Genomic DNA, 22,147 nt, shown 5'->3' with positions numbered 1-22,147 from the left:
ATATCTCGTGAAAAGTTGCTCTTACAAAAAATATTAACTTTTCCTATTTTTATGGATAGTCTACTGTATATTTAGGCTCAATTTACTTTAGCACTTAAATCCTACTTTTTTATGAAAATGTGCAAAAAAGGTTAAAAAGTACATATTTCGTGAACGGTTGTTCTAAAAAAAATATTGTTACTATTTTTATATTATAGGCACTTATCTTTTAGTTTAATATACTGTAACGTAATTCAGGAACAAACTTTTTCTGGAATATACTTACTCCAGGAATATTCTTTTATATCAGGGAAAACACTTTTTATTGGCATCTCTAATCTAACTCGCGTTGACTGCCGTTTAATTTTTTCCCAGGTAAAAAATAAATTTGATTAAAATGTCACGAAACAGGATTATTTTTAAAGACCCACGGATCAATTTAGAAATGTTTGAAATTTCCTATATTGTTTTTGCATTTAGAGGCCAATAATTTTAAGAGAATACTGATAGTCAAAGCAAGCAAGTACTTAACTAGAAAATTTAAAATGCAGGCATTCACAATGAATGCAACCTAAATTGAGAATCAAACGGCATAAACTACTTAAAAACTGAAAACATATTTCTGTTTGAAAATAATAAACTTAGTGTAAGTAGAACCCTAAATAAACCTAAACTACAAGCGAAACAAGGAAAACAAGCGAAACACTACAAAAACTATGAAAATAATTAACGTTATTTAAAATTTCATAGCAATTTTCTATCTCATAAATCCTTCTATTTTCGAAATATTTTCAGAAAAATGTAACGAAGTCACAGTTTGGTATTTTAAAATATATCACTTCTTCCAACATTATAAATTCATATCCCGCGAACAGTTGCTTTTTAAAAAATATGTTATTTTTACTATTTTCATAGGTAATACTTATACATTTTTGCTATCTGTACTAGCTTATAAATCCTGCTGGTTTAGACAATCGAACAGATTTAGTGAAGTATCAGATTAATACTGGTAATGCCCAACCCATTCGTTTGCACCCTTATAGATACTCACCCGCCACTCTAAAGATTATCGATGAGGAGGTTGATAACATGCTGCAACTCGACATTATCGAGCCATCACAATCTACCTGGTCTTTCCCTGCCTTAGTAGTATCAAAAGGTAATGGTAAATGTAGATTTTGCGTGGAGTATCGAAAACTAAATTCTGTTACGGCTAAGGATGCTTATCCGATCCCTTTTTTTAATAGTATTTTGGACAAATTAAGAAATGCAAAGTATCTTACTTCGTTAGATGTTAAATCTGCATATTGGCAAATCGAGGTTGATGAACATTCACGTGATAAAACTAGTTTTTTTGTCCCTGGTCGGGGACTTTATCGATTTAAGAGAATGCCATTTAATATCTAACGAAGTAAGATACCAAAATATTATACATACATACATACATACGTCCAAAATACTATCAATAAAAGGGATCGGATAAGCATCCTTAGCCGTAACAGAATTTAGTTTTCGATAGTCCACGCAAAATCTCCATTTACCATTACCTTTTGGTACTACTAAGGCAGGGAAAGACCAGGCAGATTGTGATGGCTCGATAATGCCGAGTTGCAGCATGTTATCAACCTCCTCATCGATAATCTTTAGAGTGGCGGGTGAATATCTATAAGGGCGCAAACGAATGGGTTGGGCATTACCAGTATTAATCTGATGCTTCACTAAATCTGTTCGACCAAGCTCACCATCTTACTTCATCAGAGACAATGAGTTAAAGTTGTAAGGCAAACAAAATCTACATGGTAAGTAAATACAAGTAAATACATGATGGTCTTAAAAAATGTAAACAAAAATAAACAAAAGATATATATATATATATATAAGTTTATACCAAAAGGTACCTGAATTCGTCAGTGATCACTTCGGAAGCATTACATAATAAGGCGTAACATTGAAGTGTCTTAATTTACATAATTATAAGATAAATATAGTTTTAAAGATAAAAATGAGAAGGTGATAGGATAATAAATTCATGTTAAATCATACAAAGAAATCAACTGAATATGGTTAAGATCAATTAAATAGGAAAAGAAAAAGACTAGTAAGCTTACAGGTCAAGTCCCATGGTGTTCTTCTTTCGGGGGCGAGAGCCTGCGATGGGCTATTTTTCACCACATAGGGTTTAAGGCATGATGTGGGTTGACGGGGCTAAGGACGGCGAAATTATCTGCTGTTAGGGTTCAGGGCGAAATCCTCATCACTGCTGGGTCATGACTGGCGGTTTATAAACTCATTTTCAAGGAGCCGAAGTTTCGAAAGGCATCAATCCACTAAAAACCATCCTGCTTCAAAAAAAATATTTGGTTGAAAATGAAGAAACACTAATGAATGTTAGTTTTTAGTATTAATTTAGATATAAATATGCTGGCGGAGAGAGATGATACTAGATTTATTTCACTACACCATTAATCTCTCTCCATCACAAATATTTGCAAAAAAGCTACGGGAGTCACACATTGGTGCTATGAAAAAATTATTCTTATTAGTTATCAATAAATTGCTGTACTATTAGTATTTAAATGTAAGCATAAATTATCTAAATTAATTCATAATAAGAATTAAGCCCTCTTTATAACCAGATCCTCACTAGACAACTAAAAAATTCAACTAGACAAGAATGCATTCTTCTAAATCTACATTAAAATAAATCATGTATGTGTATCTAGAATATCATTATATGGAACGAAACAGGCTCTGCAGAATATATAAATCTGGATGAAGCTATCTGCTTCCGCATAAACTGCACACTAATACTTTTACCCGGGCTGCTAACTCTCGCCAAATTTTGTGCCATAAACTTCGCAAATAAAAAAATGCTCAATCTCAATATTTTTAATGTTTGTGAGAACTTCATCCATCAAAGAAATATTTCACAGGAAGGAGCAGCTATTAGATATGCCATTGGGTGGCGATTTTTTAGGTTCTGGAGCAGATATCAGTGACATAGGAATACAAGAAATCTTATCCAGTAAATATGTTTTTGTCGAATAACCAAATACTTCACCTCTATCCCATCCTTTGTAACATAATTCTGGAAGGTCATAAAATATATGGTAAATGGCATGGATGTGTAAGCACGTCGGCTTACTAATTACAAAGATCTAAATACCGTTTTATTTAAAGGTTGTAAGCGATTAGACCTTTCGGCTAAAACGTTTTATTTAAAGATTGTAAATGTTACAATCGTTACCCTATTTTCTTGCAATAATCAATATATATTTTTATATTTATGGTTATGTCAAGATTTATGTTTATCCATAATAAGAAGATCTTTGTCTTCAACAGAACAGCAAGTATGTTGTACGAAAACATGCATGCTGTTGCGTTTGTTTTAGTTTTTTTATATTTTAGCTCACACATCTTATTGTTTTACAAATAATTGCAATTATAGATTAGTGCTACAAAAGAAAAATAATTTTTTCCAACTATGAAGCTCGATATCTAGTGAAGAGTTGCTCTTAGGTAATCATCTAGTATGTATGCATTTTGGCTCGATATACTTTAACTCATAAATTTAATTTTTTTTTGAGTAAAACTGCTTTACACTTGCTTATATAAGTTGGAGAGTAAGCCGTTCCTATAAAAATTACAAAAAATGTTCCGTAGCGATAAAAAACTGAAAATAATCTGAGAAAAAATACCTTATAAAGAAAGAAAACAAAGGGTAAAGAGATATATAATTAATAAATAATTTAAAACTAAAAGAAACTTGGCTGCATGGGGGGATTCCTTCGGAATTATTTGGCATTCCGGGTTTTAATGTTGTTCGTAAAGATCGTTTACATGGTAGAGGAGGCGGAGTGCTGGCTTATATAAGGAATACATTTTTAGTTACTGAGGTTAGCTTTGATTTTGATGTAAGTGAAACTACTGAATATTTGTTTTTTAAATTTAAAATTTGTGGAAAGGCCTACTGTGTTGGAATATATTACAGGCCACCTAACTCTCCATTGCAGGACTTTTTAAACGATATTGACAACATGTTTTCTTATATTTGCAGCACTTTTGATAGTGTTATCTGCCTCGGGGACTTTAATATAGACTTTCTGAGAATTCCAATCTTGTTTAGAAACTTATGATTTAATCCAAGTCCTAAGTGAGCCTACAAGAATTGCAGAAACATCTTGTACTCTGATCGATCCGATTTTTCTTTCAAAAAGTTTTAAGATTAATCTGGTTGGGACGATGAATGCTGACAATATCTCAGACCATAAGTTGTGTTATTGCGATATTTCGTCACCTAAGATAAAAACTCTTTCAAAAATTATTACATACCGCTGTTTCAGAAACTTTAATTTAGAGCAGTTTAAACATTACCTACTTTCTTTGGACTGGTTTTCAATTATACGCACGAAAGATATTGATGCAAAAATTAATACCTTAAACTCATTTATTCTTCAATTATTTGATAAACATGCACCAACGAAAACTAGAAAGGTCACAAAGCCCAAAGCAGATTGGTTAACAGCAAATATTAAAATGCTTATGCGAGACAGGGATAAAGCACTACAAACATATAAGTTGTCGAAAAACAATGCAGACTGGCAAGCATATAAGCAATTACGCAACTTGACGGTTTCGGCCATTAGGAGGGAAAAACAACAATATCTAAATTTTATATCGGCACAAAACAACCCAATAAGAACTTGGAATGCATTAAGTAACCTCAATATTCCTGTCAATAATAAAAATAGCCAAGACTTACGGCAAAATTTATCGGATCCTAACCTTATTAATAACTATTTTGCCCAGATCTTTCAAAACTCAAGTAATGACTGTCAAAGTGGAATAAATTTTTATAGTTCCAATACATTTAAGAATGATTTACTTAATTTTTCTTTTACGATGTGTACAAAACAAGAAGTCCATAAAATACTACTTAATTTTTAAAAAAATTCTGTCGGCTCTGACTACATTTCTCTGCGTATGCTTAAATATTGTATCCCTCACATTGAAATCTGTATAGTGCATATTATTAATTGCTTTTTTGAAAAGAAATAGTTTCCTTCTATTTGGAAAAATGCAAAGGGCATACCTTTACCTAAATCTAAAGATCCAAAAAACTTTTCCGACTTACGTATAATAAGTATTTTACCTGCCTTATCAAAAGTATTTGAAAAGGTTCTATACCGGCAAATCTTAAAATTCTACAATGACAACGAAATTATACCAGTTAGCCAATGTGGGTTCCGACAAGGTCTTAGCACCTCAACTGCTTTGGCAAAAGTAACTAATGATATCTTCTAGGCTTATGATAAGGGATTTGCAACTCTGCTTATTTTGTTAGACTATTCGAAGGCATTTGATACAATAAATCATCAGCTACTTATAGCTAAACTTGAATATTATGGTTTTGAGTCGTCAGCATTACAATTAGTAAAGTCTTATCTATCAGAAAGAATCCAGATCATATTTTATAAAGACAACTTTTCCGATAGGATTCATATTTTAACTGGAGTCCCACAAGGACCTATTTTAGGCCCACTGTTATTTATAATTTATACGTCTGACTTGCTCGCTTTCTTAAAACATTGTAAAAAGGGTACCTATGCTGATGATACACAACTGTACATTTTATTCAAACCTGATGAATATAGAATTGTTAATGACTTAGTAAATCAAGAATTAGACATTATTCAGCATTTGTCAACTGAGCATAATCTAACATTAAACTCTTCTAAATCTAACGTAATGTTATTTGCAAATAAAAAAAAATCAGTATTTCTAAAGAATAATATTAATATTTCTATTAATCAAGTGCCACTTAACTTTGTTGAGGTGACTCGTAACTTGGGCTTGATAATGAACTTTCAGCTAAGATTTGAACATCACATTGCAGACATGAGAAAAAAAGCATTTTACAACATAAAACTGCTTTACGCAAATCGTAAATATCTCAATAAAAATCTTGCAAAAATGCTATCTCAATCACTAGTACTCTCAAGATTTACATAAGACCATGAATTTATCAATAAATAGTACTCAGTTAGATTGTCTTTTTCTTACTAGGTCTGCAGTTCACATTATTAACATTAGGCGCAAACATAAATACACAATTCCCAAATTCCGTACTTCCGTTTTTAGAAAATCGTTTGCGTACAATTCAATTACTTTGCTTAACTTATTACCTGAAAAGATGAGTCTTTTAACATTTTAAAGTTTAAATATAAACTTAGAGAAATTTTATTTGCTGAACAACATGGCTAAAATAAAAGTTTTTTTTTTCTTTACTTTCTCAAAGCTTTAACTGACTGTTGACATTATTTGGATAATATGATTCGATAATTATGTTTCTGTTGCCATCAAAATAAAAAAAGTAAAAAAGAAAAGGGAAGGAAACAAGGGAAAAAAGGGAAAAAGTGAAAATAAAAAAATTTAAAAATTGTGATGATTATTATTTTTTCTTTTTTACAATGGTGAAATGTGTTTTATAATGTTATTAGTTTAGCTAGTGTAAAGGTACCTGTATTTTTCTGTTTTATTTTGATTTTATCTAATAATAAGTTTTTTATAAGATTGTTTGTATTCTTCTCAATTTTTGTGGTTAAGTAGAATAGCAGTGTTGCTAGACTTGTATAGTTTTTCAAATAAAGGCCAGATTTATTTATTTATTTTATTTATTTATAAAGAAATATAACATAAAATTAAGATCATAATCATTAAGTTCTGATTCTGAAGTTTCATGATTTGCAGATAGTGAATTTTATTAGCCAAAGCCGGCGTGACCGAAAAAATGAGCTCATAAATCCTACTGCTTTAAAAATATTTACAAAAAAAGCAATAAATGTTTTGTTACGTCTTTTTTTCTTTAAATAAAAATGTTTACCCACAGTGACTACTTACATAAAAAAAGAACGAAAATTAACCAAAGCGTAAATAATTATTGTAAGATGGTCGCTTCTTGTCGGTTTGTTCCGTGCAGTTTCCCCGTATATTGGCCACTTGTGTAGTGGGAAACGTAAAGGGGTTTTCACTAATAAGACGAACATTTTGAGTGCTTTTGACGCGCGCGGTTTTAAGTGCCTCACTCGGCAATTTAATGTCAAAGCTGCGAAATTTCATATTATAAAAGGATTCGCAGCAAGTCGCACAAAAAGAGGGTGAGCATTTCAATTTGCCCCATTTTGTGACGTAAAAACTTACATATTTTGGCTTTTACTGGTAGAAATCCACTAGAATTATTCACTCCAGGGTCTCGTCGTTCTTTGCGAAATAACGATTCACGCAACGAATAAAGGAATCAATATTTTTTAAATGTCAGATACAATATGATGATGGGCGAAAACTTAATTAGACGAGGCAGTTTAGAGGCGGCTCCGGGCGTATTTTGATCGATAATTCCGGGGTCGCAGCAACAAGTTTTTCGCACCGGACGAACACCCGATAAAACCGATAATTGACAGGTTACTTCGAAAGTTTAGGGAAGCAACTCTTAATAGAGTTCTGCATCTTATTTATGATAGTACAAAACGTAGTCTGTGTAAAATTAATATATATAAATGGCAGGAATGTATCTACAAAGTGTTTTTTTAATAATGCAACCAAATTCAGGGCGTGTCCCTTAGACGAAATCAAGCAAACAGTTCCTATGAGCATATGTCCTAAACATATCTGATTTTATACTACAGGCAGTGGCGTAAACCCAAAAATATTTTTAAAGCTCTCATTAATTTGTCCAAGAAAACAAAATATTTTTTTTTATTGTCATATACAGGTTGTCCCCAAAGTAGACGTCCATACGAAAGGAGGCGATAGAAGTCATATACATTCAAAACAACTGTATATATTATCCTCCGATTGTTGATGGTTTAAAAGTTATCACCTTTATGATGTTTTTTATAAACACATGGTCATGCATTCTGTAAAAAAATTATAGGAAGAATATCGTCACGTATTTGTTACGAATGTTGCGTGAAGAGTGTACCTTTTCATAAGTATTAATTGCATGCATAAATGCTGCTCTCACTACTTAAAAAATGATAATTGGTCAATCTGATTAAGTTTTACATACTAAATTTTGAGTTTAAAGTGATGCTGCTGCAAAGCACAAGTACGACCAAAAATGAACATCTAGCAGAAAAACTTACCTTATTTGATGCAGATTGTCATACGGTAACACATTTTATGCTAAGAAAAATTAAAATATTATTTTTAAATAATTTTTAAGATTAACATACCGTTGCTTTATTGCATGGGTAAGTAGTTGCGTCGAGTTTTGTCATTAAATTAAATTTGTTTATGTACTTTATCTCACATTTCTTACACTTCAGGTTATTTTTCTGTTTGGAGTTTTTGATGTTTTCCGGCCTTGCATTTACGTGCAATAGAATAGATCTTCACAAATGCCTTAAACTTTAAGCGAATTTGCAAAAATACAGTATGTTTATGAGCTTTCCAAATCTACCTATTGAATTTTACAAAGGAATCTGTTATATCTGTTATATTATATCATGTGCATGAAAGATTGTGGAATGACGAAAGCAGTTTTAAAAGAACGAGGATACTTAATATACACAGTTTACATTATTGGGATTATATTATTTCTAAAATGGTGACAAATAATCGCTTTCAGTCTACCTATGAGAGGGGATCATTGAAGACAAATTTATTTTATTCTTTACTTTTTGTGCAACATAGCTTGAACGATTCACTTGAAGACGTATTTCTAGCAACACGTCAAGACATGTGGCTGCAACACGATGGGGTCAACCTCACTTTGCCCAAATAGTAAGGCAACATCACGATACTTTTTTTAATAATCGATGGATTGGAAGGGGAAGAATCATTCAATGGCCGCCGCGCTAACCTGATCTGAACCCCATAAATTTTTTTCTATGCGGATTTTTCAAAGAACTTGTTTTCATCAATGAAAGCCAGACTGTAGTAGAATTGCGAAAAAAATTAAAACAAGGGACCAACTTTATCGCCAATTATAAAAGAGTCTACCGGCGTATAAGAAGTAATTTCATTTACCAATGCCGAATGTGTTAGGGCAACTGTTTCACATTTTAATACTTAATAAATATTTCATGTCATTATACAAAACACTTACATACGTCAGTTATGAAACATAATACAAAAACTAAAGAAAATAGAATAAAATTTGAAAGTACTTTATCCTAGCAATTGATTTGTAAATACTAAACACTAAGCCTAGGCATGCTATTAAAATCCCTACATTTAAGTGACCAAGCAATCTATTACAATATAAGGACATGCGCCAAGCTACTGATTTAAAATTTAACGTAAAAATCTAAAATGTATATTGGACAAATTCTTTACAAAAATAGAAACAGTTTGAACATGGAATTTCCCTAATTTTAATTTTAAGTTGTTTTCTCTCTAAATTTTTTATAAAATCCGGTAACACATTAAACAATTTAATGCAAAAATAACCTGGACCGTCTTGATGATTTTCACCCTGTGGTAGGCAGGGATAAGCAAGTTTTTGTTTCTTGTGTCATAGTCGTGGACTCCACTGTGCACCATGAACCTTTCCACATGTTCTTTCACATATACAGATCGTGTTTTCGTTCGTTACTTCTAGGAAACCGCATAGAGGCGAAATTTTGAAACGTCGCGCGTGTACGAGTGCCTGGGACAGAGCACCGCCCCGGCCGGCCCGGTACGGGATTAGTAAATATGTGACGTTTGTGGGAGCTGCATCGTTTGGCGACAAAATGTCCCAAAATATTACGCGAAAATCCAGGCATTTTTAAAATATTTATTCTAATGCGGGTTTTACAGACATAACAATGTGTAAAACCCGCATAGAATTGTAATCTTAAAATGTTTAATATGCTGTGTTTTGCATAATGAAAATTAGAGCGTTATTCTAATAAAAAATAAAATATCAACTCTGATAAAAATATAATAAAAAATCAGAAATAAAACTCTAATAAACAAACTTAACAACATATAATTTTTTAAATAAAACGCTCAAATAAAGCGCCTTCTTTCGCTAAACAAAAACTTAACCTATCGTAAAAGCTATTTCGCACCTCCAAAAGAGTTTCAGGTAAAATGGAATTGGAACCTTCGACAATTTTATTTCGCAACTCCTCTAAATTTGTTGGCCTACTAAATTCGTGCTTGTAAATGGTCTGCTTAAGGTAACCCCACAGATAAAAGTCATTTGGAGATAAATCTGGAGATCTAGTAGGCTATTTAATATCGCCAGTCCCATTAATAAGGCGGTTAGGAAAATTGTTTTACCCTAGCCGCGTTATGAGCAGGACAGCCATCTTGCTGAAAATAAACCGATCCCAGGTCTACATAAGGTAGGATTTGAATGGCAGGAACAACTTGGTTTTACAGCAACTCAAGGTACTTTTGGGCGTTTAAAGTGCCATCAATAAAAAATGGCCCTATAACATTGTCGCCCAAAATACCTGCCCAAACATTCAATTTATGAGGACACTGGGTACGAAACTGAAAACTTCTGTGCTCGTTTTCCTGAGACCAATAACGAAAAATAGAAGGATTGTGTTTGCCATGTAATGGAAAAGAAGATTCATTAGAAATAAAATATTTTTAAAAAAATATTTGTTTTCATTTGCCTTTTCCATTATGGTTTCACAAAATTCCATTTTTCGCCACTGGTCTTCAGGAAATATTTCCGGAGTTTTTGAATACTTAAAACATTTGTACCCATATTTTTTCCAGATACGAACAACAGTTTTATTGCTCATTCCCAGTTCCTCTCCAACACTAGTGGACCGAATCAAGTTCTAGGGTACTGCAACCCATTTCTTCCCATCGTTCTATATCCTGGACCACTTCAACAGGTGGTTCTTGACGTTTTATGTGGCATTTTTTACAATCTTGAAGACAAAAAGATGTCTCAAAATTTGTAATTACATTTAAAACCGTTTTTGCACAAGGCATCCGTCTATTCTCAAATGTCACTGAAAACAAATCTCTAGATTGTACTGCCGAATTGCCTCCATAAAACCATTTAATTAGTTGAACTCTTTCGGAAGGGGTATAAACAGCCATAGTGAGAAAAACACGAAAATAACGCTCAAAAATTATTAATGCAACGTGCAGTAACAAAGCAAAGTGAGGTCTGCTGACTCCCGGTTCAAAAAATAAAAACGAAAAATTCCGCCGCCTGCATGCCGCAACCAAGCGGTGTTGCCATTATTTTGGGTAATACGTAGCTCACGATAACACGATCTGTATAAGGTTTTCCAGTATGTAGTGGGATGGTAAAGTCAAGATATTAAAATTCCTAAAAGCTTCTTTACACTCCTTCCTGAAACCCAAACCCGCTATGTTTGTAATTTTTATACATTCCCTGAGAGACATTGTGAGAGACTCCGAAGCATAAAAAGAGTCCTGCCCAATTTTACTGAGATCTGGTTTGTTTCAGACTCCCATCGAAAAGAAGGATCAATGTGCACTCCTAGGAATCTCAGACTGTTCGCCTTATTAAAGTTATTAGTGTGTCTAAAAGAAAAAATTATTCGCTCTGTTTTCTGTTCATTTGAAAGAAGCCCATTAGTCCCAAATCAGTCCCCAGTTATGTCTGTGCCCTCGTAAGCTGTTGAATACCCTAGTCAAGTGATCTCGCTGTAAAGTGAGACCATGATGTCATCCGCAAAGAGGGTGAATTTACCATTTCTAAAATTGGTAGGGAGATCATTAACATTTATTAAAAATAAAAGAGGTTCAAGGATGGAGTCTTGACGTACTTTTATATTCACAACCCTCTCTGCAAAACACTCCCCATCCACCCTAACAATTTGGGATCTGTTTTCCAAATAAAATTTTAATGGTGTAATACTACATAATCCTGGTTAAAGTTATTGTATGGCAGCTTACCAAGCAACAGATCGTGAGACACACAGTCAAAAGCCTTGCTCAAGTTGCAAAAAAGAACATTAATGCTGTTCTCTCGATTTTCAAAGGAGTCATAAATATTGCCTACAATATTTAATCTGCTAATATCTTCCTATTCGGAATCCAAACTGACCCTCAGCATAGCAACCGTTTGCCTCCAAGAACGTTGTCAACCTCCTTGCTATATAATTTTCAAACATTTTTGAAATTACTGCTAATAACGAGATGAGTTTGCAGTTAGATGTATAATTTATATCACCCTTTTAAAAAACGGGAACCACAAGTGCTCGTTTTAAAACATCAGGAAACATATTGAGACTAAAACATAAGTTGATTAGCTTAGTTAGAGGCCCGATTATTATATTGTTAATGGCTTTAATCAAAATACTGAGACCTTACACATTACAGCTGGCTTTATTTTTAGTGGTATCTATAATATTTCTAACCTTAATAAAAGAAACTAAGGAAAAAATAAAAACATTTTGAGGCCTGATTACTTGCTGAAGGTTTTGTAACGGATTGAAATTACTTGTTTCTATATCACCAATGAGATCCTATGCAATATTACAAAAATAATCATTAAACTCAGTCGGGGATATATTAATATTCTTTTTTATGTTAACATTTCTAGATTTATGATGAAATTGCTTCAACCGGATTTTTAGCTGATGAGATTATATTATCGTTGTGATAGACTTTTGCAAATCTAATAGCGTTTAAATAGTTTTTTTTTTAATCTTTATATTGTTGGATGTCTCCTAAACGTTTGTACTATCTACTGACCTCACCAAGGAGGCTAAGATCCTCACGCATAAGTTTTAAATTAATATTAAACCAAGAGCCGTTCCCCGGGATGTTTGCTTTAACTTTAAAGGACTTTAGTGGAAATGATTGCAGATGGAAATTTCTAATATCTCTATAAATTTTTGTAATTTAGACGATGCTGTCAAGAAATCATCATTTATAAAATCAAAAAATATGCCTATTTTGTTGTAAAAATTAAACATTCTACTAGTCAACCAAACTGTCTTGGCCTCTGAGCGACGCTAACGAAGAAGCGAAAGAGTCCTTGAAAGACAAAAGATGAAAAACGAAAAAATCAATAAATCGGGGTACATGTACATTCGGCGTATTTCACGCTTTTTCTTTTTTATGTTTTTGGTCAGATAATATTATAAATGGTTGACTAAAAACCAATATTATATTTACCAATATACAGAATGTCCCAAAAATTAAGTCCCAATATTATATCAGCCGTTTCATTCCAGGACTAAAAATATAAATAAGTTGATATCTAACATCTAATTATGATAACTAATTTAGTCTTCTTACTAACAAATTTTTGCTGAATTTAAAAAATGTAATAAAGTTGAAATTGTTGTTTTTTTCCATTTTAATATTAACTTTTTTTCGCACAATTTGGTCTCAGAATTTTCAAAACCATTAACCCGACAGTTTTTTTTACATGTGAAAGTTGCTTAATTCATGGCTTAGCACCGATAATAGGTAACTTTTTTGAATAAAACAAATCAAAATATTATTAAAAAGTAATTTATTATAATACCATTTTCAGGAGAACCTTTGTAAAAGGCTCATTATTTTAATTTTTAGATTTAAGAAACGGTAAGAGAATAATAATTATTCTAAAATATATTATAATATAATTATTATTATTGCACACTTTTTGCTACATAATAAAACTTACTAATGAACGTAAGTATAATATTTATTATTTGATACTTTTAATTTTAAAATCCAGTATTATTGCTTTTATTATTAACTGTAAATAAGACGCAATAGAATTTTTATAGAAAACATATTTATATAAAATTATTATTTTATATATACATACATATCCTACTAATTAAATTTTAGAATTAAGAAATGGTAAACAAGGCGCAATATAATATTTGCAATAAATCTATTTTTAAAAAAATACAATTTAACATACGCTTTATTATCTTCAACAGTAATGTTATGACTTTCAACAGTTTGTGCTCCAACATCCTCGTCTATTCCATAAAAGTCACTCTCTTCTACATCTGACTCATCCTCGGACTCATCAGTGTCACTTTCTGTCTCATTATCGTCATTATGCAAGTTAATTATCATATTTTCTATAGCCATATCTATTGTTGGTTCCTTTGAAATAAATTCTTTTTCAAACCGCTCAGCTCGTAAACACCGAAATGTAATGTAATTACCTCATTGAAATTAAAATTAACATTCTTCTTGGCAACATATTCTTTTAACTCGGCCCAAACTAACTCAATGGGGTTGAGATCTGAGTGATATGGAGGTAACCGTAGTACGCCATGACCTTTTGCATTAAAAAGTTCGTCTATATTATATCTTTTGAACTTTGGTTTATGAACCTTTATTATATTATAAAGTTGTGGCTTTAATAACTTTGATTTTTCGAGTTGTTTATTATGGTACGGTGCGTTATTAATTACCACAACAGACCTTGGTTTTAAATTGGGAATGAGATTCTCAAAAACCCACTTTTTAGAGTTCTCATAATTCATGTCATGATGGTTGTTGCCACTTGTGCTGTTCGATTTCCATCTAATATAGGCATTAGGAACAAACCTATTTTCGCCACCTGCATGCACTATATGACCACTGCGTGGTCCCTTGCCTGTTGCTTTTTTTAAGCCTTCCAAAGAGTCATCGCTCCATCCTTTTAAATGAGTATGTGATGAGTGAATTTATGTCTCATCCATGTATATTATATCAGGCCCTTCTTCCCTGTATTGACGCATCCTTCTAAGAAACTCAATTCTCAGCAGTCTTGTAGGTTGACGTTCCATTAATATTGTTTTATTGTTGCTAAATTTCTTCCAACGAAAACTAATTTTATGGACTTCCTTTCGCAAAGTCTCTCTACATCCTTGTATTCCAGTATTTTGTACGAATTTTTTATGTACTGCTTGTAATGTCGGAACCGTCTTTTCTGTAAAATGGTAATTAATGATCGTTCTTCCCAAAATTCCTCGATCGGCGTCGCCAAGGCAAATTTTAGGTTTTGTGTTTTCCTTTGTTCTTGTGGGAGTTGAAAAAGATATTGAATGGCCCGTTTCAACTCGTTTTGCTTCCTTTTTAACTCGTCGAATACTTCTAAGCGATACACCTGTTGCTGCTGCAACACGTTCTTGAACCTAAGGACTAAGGGTTTTTATAAATCTGTCAAACATTATAAGTTTTATTATATTAGTTAAGATAGCAATTGTATTAAAGCAATTTTTCAAATGTATGTAAATAACCACAAAATTAACTAAAGCGTTAGAATTAGGTACTTACATAAATATCTCCAAGAAATTAGCCTTAACTGACTGAGCTCAGAAACTAGACAAATAGAGTCAAAGGTCTAAGCTGCCTTATCTCACTTGTGAGATAAGACAGACTCTCACTTGTGATGCTTAGCAGCAATAAATACCCTTTCTTCAATTATTTAGAATTAGTTGTGCGGTAACTGAGTTTGATCCAAAAACGATTAGGGTAATAAAAATGTCAATCAAAAAAGACTTCTGTCACTTATTTGAAATTATGTCACCGTATAAGAATCTTTATTAAATAAGTAACCTTTCCTAATAGTTATTAAATGTTTCTGTTAGCGATGATACAATACCTTAAGTTACACTTCAGACATATAATTAAGTATGTACATTTTCCTTTAGCTACCTAGCATTTTTTTAAAATTCACCATCAAAGTTATACTAAAGTTAAAACAAAAGATGACATGAAACTCTCTAGTGTGATTTTCATTGATTGGAAATACAGTTTCACTATAATTATCCCTATTTTTTTAATATTAAAATATAGTTTATTAACACAAAATACTATACTATTAATCTAAAGTCTGTCGTAACCTACTTGCAACATTTTTAGTACTAGAGTCACCAATTGCCGGGGAACCAAAAGTGACAACCATTTACAGGTTTTTTTGTATAAAGAAACATTTGTAAAATAAACAGTCATAAACGCCTGGACTAAGCCGCTCAGATCAAAGAAAATAAACTATCGTTGCCGAAATTTATTGTTCTTGTAGGCTGAATTATAGGAATTTTTCTCTAAACCAACAGGGTGACACTCAAGTTGGTGACGTCGCAGGCAACTAAAGCTATTTTAGTAAAATATTTCAAAATTCTTTCACATCCTCAACTTTATTTTTTTATACGATCATGATGCACCAAAAGCATCTTCGATTCACCTGTATAGTTTTTGCTCGATTGTATCTCTATCACGTGGTACCCAAATTGGCAGAGTATTGAGATAACGATACTTTGATACCTCAAATAGCCAGGCAGCATGGAATCTACCTTTGCATGATCCGAAGATTCAACCATAGTGAGTGATTTCACTTCACAATTTTTTTCCTAAAAAGTTTTAATTTCAAAGCAATACCGAACGTTTTTGCTCTCTTAAACCTTTATTGATGTAATCGTGCCCTTAAACTGCATTTCGAGTTCTTTTCGTTCTGTGTCATTTGTTTAGCATTAAAATCACATTAAATGTTGTATAATTTCATTTGTAGTTGCTTAATTTATTAGTGGTAAACAAGCAAGTAAATAATAATATTCTTGCTATAAATTTTGTACATGAGGCATGAAGTGATTTTTATAATAATTAGAAAAACGGTAATAACTTTTAAACCATCAATAATTGGGTAATAATATATAAAGTTGCTTTGATTGCCAATGACCTCCTCTATCGGCTCCTTTCATTCTCTATAGAAATCAAGGCAAGGCCACTTAATCTATCCTGACCTGTAGTGGACTTAAGGTAACTTTTTATGCATTTCAGTTTGCTAAAAGATCTTTTAACAGTTGCGGTTGTAACAGGTAACGTAAAAAATAAAAGAAAAATTAAGTAAACATAAACTTCTTAAAGTTGCTTTCCAGCTTACCGTACTTGCTTAAAATTAAACTAAAATATTCCTTAATTGTAAGATCGTTATTCAGGTCTGTTTTGTAAACATTTGATGAATTAATGTATTGAAATTCAAGTTTATTTATATTAAATAATTCTGAACATTTGCTATGAATAGCAGTGCATTTATTTTCAATGCATATTTCATTACAAACTAAAATAGACTTTGGAAAAAGTAAATTAAATAAATCATTCATTTTTTTCATGCTTTTAAATCTGGTATTAATTCGTGTTAAATTGCGGCGCATAACAACATTAAAAACATTCATTTTAAATAAACTGGCATGTTACTAAATCTGGAATCACTTAAAAGTTCATCACAGTATTTTTTTAACTTTTTGCTGACGTTTTTGCATAAAGTCCGTATTATTATTCCATTTATTGACCAGTTCTAGAGCTTCAGTCTTTAAAACTAAGATCCTAAGATCTTAATTCGCTTTTAAAATTTTTTTCTACTTATTTTAAGGTAGTAACAGATTCACATCAATACTCAATATATAAAAATTAACTTGTGTAAGTGTCTTATACTTTGTTAATATAAATACAAGTTCAAGGCATTACATTTGTTTTTTAATGGAGGAAGCCTCTTCTCTTTCATCTTTTTTATAGATTGTAGCTCTATATCTGTAAGAGGCTTAATAATATCAAGAAAACGATGCTTAACAGCACTAACGGATAAAATTCTTCCTGACTAACGAGTTGGATCTAATGTTTTTAAAAATTTTTTTGGATTAAATGGTAAAAGAAGCTAAAAAATCTCATCTCTTAATACTTAAGACGAAAAAGAGAATATACAGGGTTTTTCAGGAGGAATGATGGATATTTTGATACGCTGTAGTATCCATAATAATTCTCAACTGAAAATATGGCAAGTATGTTTTTATGATTTTTTTATGATGTTCAACTTCTTGGAATCATATTTTACTTCGTCCAGGCAGTTAAAGTGAATTTTTATAAATTTGGTTTTCCAGAAATAATATATATATTCTATTGAAATTTTCAGAAAAAATGTAAACACTTTCAGGGAGTAAGTGTGATTTCTTATATAGAAAATAGAAAGTTGAAAATAAAATGTGGAAATTTTCAGATAATAAGAATAAAATTCCTGATAATAAGCGGGTTAGATTGTAGGTCGAAGTTTCGAAATAATTAACTAAAATTTCCAAATATTAGGTAGATAATTTCTGATAAGTGGGTGAGTGAGAATTTTGAGAGAGTCGGTTTATTCCGATAATGATTTTCGAATATTAGGTGGAAATAAACAAAAAAAGTGGCTGAGAGTAATGTTTTTACTATCACATTCAACAGTATTTCTCTACAGGTTTCTCTATATTATAATAAAAAAATAGAAAAAAATTATTTGTATATTTAATTTTTTTTTATAAATTGCAAAATAAAACGAACATTCCCTATTATTATTAATGCAAAATTTTACCAGAACTCAAACGCAAATTTCATTTGCTTCATAAAAGGAAACAATGAACATGTATATTTATATTTGTGAAATAAAACCGACTCACTAAAAATTCAATTTCGGGTTTAAAAATCCAAAATAAAATATGCATTTCTATTCTATTCAAAAATAGATTTACTTTATGAAAATTATTCGTAACGCCGCACCCTAATTTAATGCGAATAAATTTCATTTTAACGAAGAAAAATTTTGCTTTCAGGTGTCCTATGCAATATCGACCGTCTCGAACTGATAATGCCAAGATACGCGGTAAAAGGAGGCGAAGTGACTCTGAAGTGCGACCACAGCGTCCGGCTGGAGCACCTGCACAAGGTGGAGTGGAAAAAGGGCGACGACAAACTGTTTATGTACGTGAAAGGGCGGACGCCGCCTTTCAAGGCCTGGGAAATACCCGGGGCCAAGTTGAATGTAAGTAAGAATATTGACTCGAATTTTGTTTTTTTGGGTTTTTCTTTAGAACATTGAAAGGCTATATAAAAGTAGCATGCCGTTTATTTATAGGCAGTTTGTTTGCTTGCAACATCTCTGATGCAATAATGTCAAATGCATATGTAGAAATTGCAAAAAAAAACACTAAAATGTTATATCATAAAAATTTGTCACCTTGTTCGACAAACACAAAACAATACTACTGTTCCTCATAAAATATTAAATATTTTAATGAGTAACCTATGAAAAGATACCTTTTAATGAAGTCGATATTCAATGTTAATCAAATGCGGATAATGTATATTAAAGAAAAAGGTAATAACATGGGAATGCCACTCGATCCCATTGCTTATGCCACGGAAACAAGGAATAACCAGTGACGTCGTCAAAAAATATTTGCATAATAAATATTTTTTTAATAATAGAGTATGTTTTAAATATAAATAATTTGACCGCTTATGAACTGTTTATGTATTTTTTTAATACATTTCATTTGGTAGGTAGTAAGGTACCGATCTATATTTAATAGATTTCTTAATATTTCATGTTTTAAGATACAAATTTTTATCATTTTGCATAATTTTATTGTATTAAACAAATATCAGTTTTACATCACTTATACCGACTTTTTAATAAAATCGGTTTTTTATCAATTATTCAAAATCCTTTCAGTCGATTTAAATAAAATTTGGTAATAATCTGTGCCTGGCCCTATTAAAACTAGTAAGCACAGAACACAAATATAGAGAAATGTGTGTTGCCTAATGAACAGACAGAAATTGTGTTGACAGCTTTATTGACGTTGTTGACAAAGACGGGGGCATCTATCTTGGGTGGCGTGTGGCGGGAAATTTAAGCTTGAACTATTGCCTGGTATTTAAATTTCAAGTAATTTGCAGTTGCATTACAAAGTTGATGCGTTAACTGACGAGTGATGAGATATATTTAAATAGAATTTTATTTTATTAAAAAAAAAATATATACTTTCATTTTAGAAATACCCACATTTAATTAAAATCGTTAATTTTAAATGTTAAGAAAAAATAAAAATATTGCATCTCAGACATCCCTCATCACTTTAATCAAGAATTAACACATCAACTAAAATATTATTTAATTTAGATTTGGTTCTCAAGACATTGCTTATTTAAGATATTTAGCTATAGATACTTACCAAAAATTATAAATTGGCCCGATAGATATGGGACTAAATTTTAAATAAAAAAAACAAAGATAAATTGTCTTTTAAATGTTTTATTTTAATATGAATTAAAATAAATTTAACAAAGGATTTTAAAATGCATAAAAAAGTTCCAATACATTCTAAATGAAATACTGCAAACTGTAAGTATGGTATTAATAACACCTTTTATGTAAAAAATAGAGTTGTTGCAGGTATAAAGCATATTTTAAATGAAAATCCTAATTTCTGGAGTCTCAGAAAAAAATTACTTCCTTTTTTTTATTTCCATAAGTATAAAACATGATAAGAAATATGTTACAAACATACCTAAATAAAAAATTAAACATATATATTTTTTAACCATCTATACAATTGCAATAAAATAATATATATCCACAAATTATGGAAAACAAAATATAAGCTCTTATAAAGACAGAAACTGAACCTATCTCTTGAAATAAATCTGGCTTTTCATTGTAAATAAGTTAATTAATAATGACTAGATATAACACAAATACATATGTACGAGTTAATATGCATGTTTTTTTCCATTTTATTTTTTTAGTATAAGCAAATAAAAACAAAATATGACTTTTGATTAGTCACAATCGGGTAAAGATGTCACAAGTCAGTGGGGTTGTCTCCAGTAAATATGCAACATGAAACATAAGAAAACAGATTAAGACAGTGTATTGTGTATACAATATTATATATTCTATCGGGTTAAAATTAAATCTCCTAAAAGAATTTCATCCTAATGATCCAAAATACATAAATTTTCATTATTAGTAAGTATTGATTATCACATTAGTTATGATTACAATTATTAAGGTTCTAAATAATACCGTAAAGGATTTGATATTAGTCCATAATTTTACTTTAAGCTAATAATATGAATTTAATTATGGGTCAGTAAAAATAAAAAATAGGACTGTAAAAAGCATAGCATTTACTATCAAAATGTCTCAGATAATTGAGGTATTTAAAAAAATAAGATATTACATACTAAAATCTTAGCTAAAAAGTTAAAAAACAAAATTATTCTGACTGTGTAGGTGTAGGATCATGAGTATTAAATGAGGATATTCAGGATTTTTGTTTTTTTAAAGGCATTTTAGATTGTCAAATATTTTTCTGTTTTTTAGAATGACCAACACTTAAAGATTGTTGTTGTGGTTTTGAAGTTGGCTTTTGATTTTATACTTTAAATATTTATAAACCAACCAAAACTTTTTCTCTAAATTGACTAAATGACCATGGCTATCCATCCATAAATGTGTATAACCTAAGGTGGATTAAGTCGATTAGGGAAATCAGTTTTTGAGAAGTATATGTCAATCTGTTTTCGTTAAAATGAACAAATAGGTATTGTGTTTATACTCCATGTGAATATCATTTCTACTTAAGAACCAGAAAAGTGTTTGGAGCAAACATTTTTAGTCGGACTTACATGACAGACAAGATTTTTGTAAGAATGGATTCAATGGCAATTAAAAAAAATTATGATTTCTGTGACTGTCTGGGCAATTCCTCATATATAAACTAGTGAATAAAGAATATTTGTATGAATATCTTCATCTAGATGAAGACAAGGAAAAGGAAATACTTCATATTTTCCCAGTGAAGGTTCAAGAATTAAAACCGAATTGTAAAAAAAAAGTTAAATTGAGAACAGTGACATAGATATGTCCAAAATAGGATTAAATCTATAATTATATCCTGGAAAATGATAATACATCCAAGATACACCTAAACATTATTAGAAAACACTTAGGTATGTCATAATTGAAATTTACCTGTCTCCTGCTCTATGTAGTTGCACGATGATTCGATGTTGGCACGTTTGTAAAATAATGTATCAACCCAGAACTCAAAAAAACTACAAAAAGCTATAACATTACTTAAAAACTTTAAATTGGAAGAAAATCATGACGCTTGGCTTGTTTTTCACCCAAAGAAAACTTAAAAAAGACAATCGTCAAATACGACAGTTAAAATGTCACTATTGTCATATTTGATGTACGTCAAAAATTAGACAATCAGAATCAATCGGCCATCTTGGGTGGCAGACTATTCCGCCCCTCCACATTCAACCTTCATACCGGGCTAGTTAGTAAGTAGGGGCCTGTGACCTTTGTTAGCAGTAATTTGTTTTTCTCCATTACCATGACATATTTGTCATTATTAACGTTTTGGTGTTTACAGTCCGTTTAGTTGTTTTTGTGTGGTTGTTTTTCAATTTTCTTTTC

The 22,147-nt window shown here is 31.2% G+C and overlaps 1 protein-coding gene across 1 annotated transcript in view; it reads left to right on the top strand.

Moving 5' to 3' along the window:
* The first annotated feature begins 18,487 nt into the window (after nt 1-18,487).
* Nucleotides 18,488-22,147, top strand: part of LOC126737132 (uncharacterized) — an 86,688-nt gene continuing 83,028 nt past the window's right edge. Inside the window, exon 1 of the mRNA XM_050441881.1 lies at nt 18,488-18,694. Coding sequence (XP_050297838.1) covers nt 18,521-18,694 — 174 coding nt within the window. The 5' untranslated portion in view covers nt 18,488-18,520. The remainder of the gene's footprint in view (nt 18,695-22,147) is intronic.

Source organism: Anthonomus grandis, chromosome 1, assembly GCF_022605725.1.
Source record: "Anthonomus grandis grandis chromosome 1, icAntGran1.3, whole genome shotgun sequence".
NCBI lineage: Eukaryota > Metazoa > Arthropoda > Insecta > Coleoptera > Curculionidae > Anthonomus > Anthonomus grandis.
This window is presented reverse-complemented; position numbering and strand designations above follow the sequence as displayed.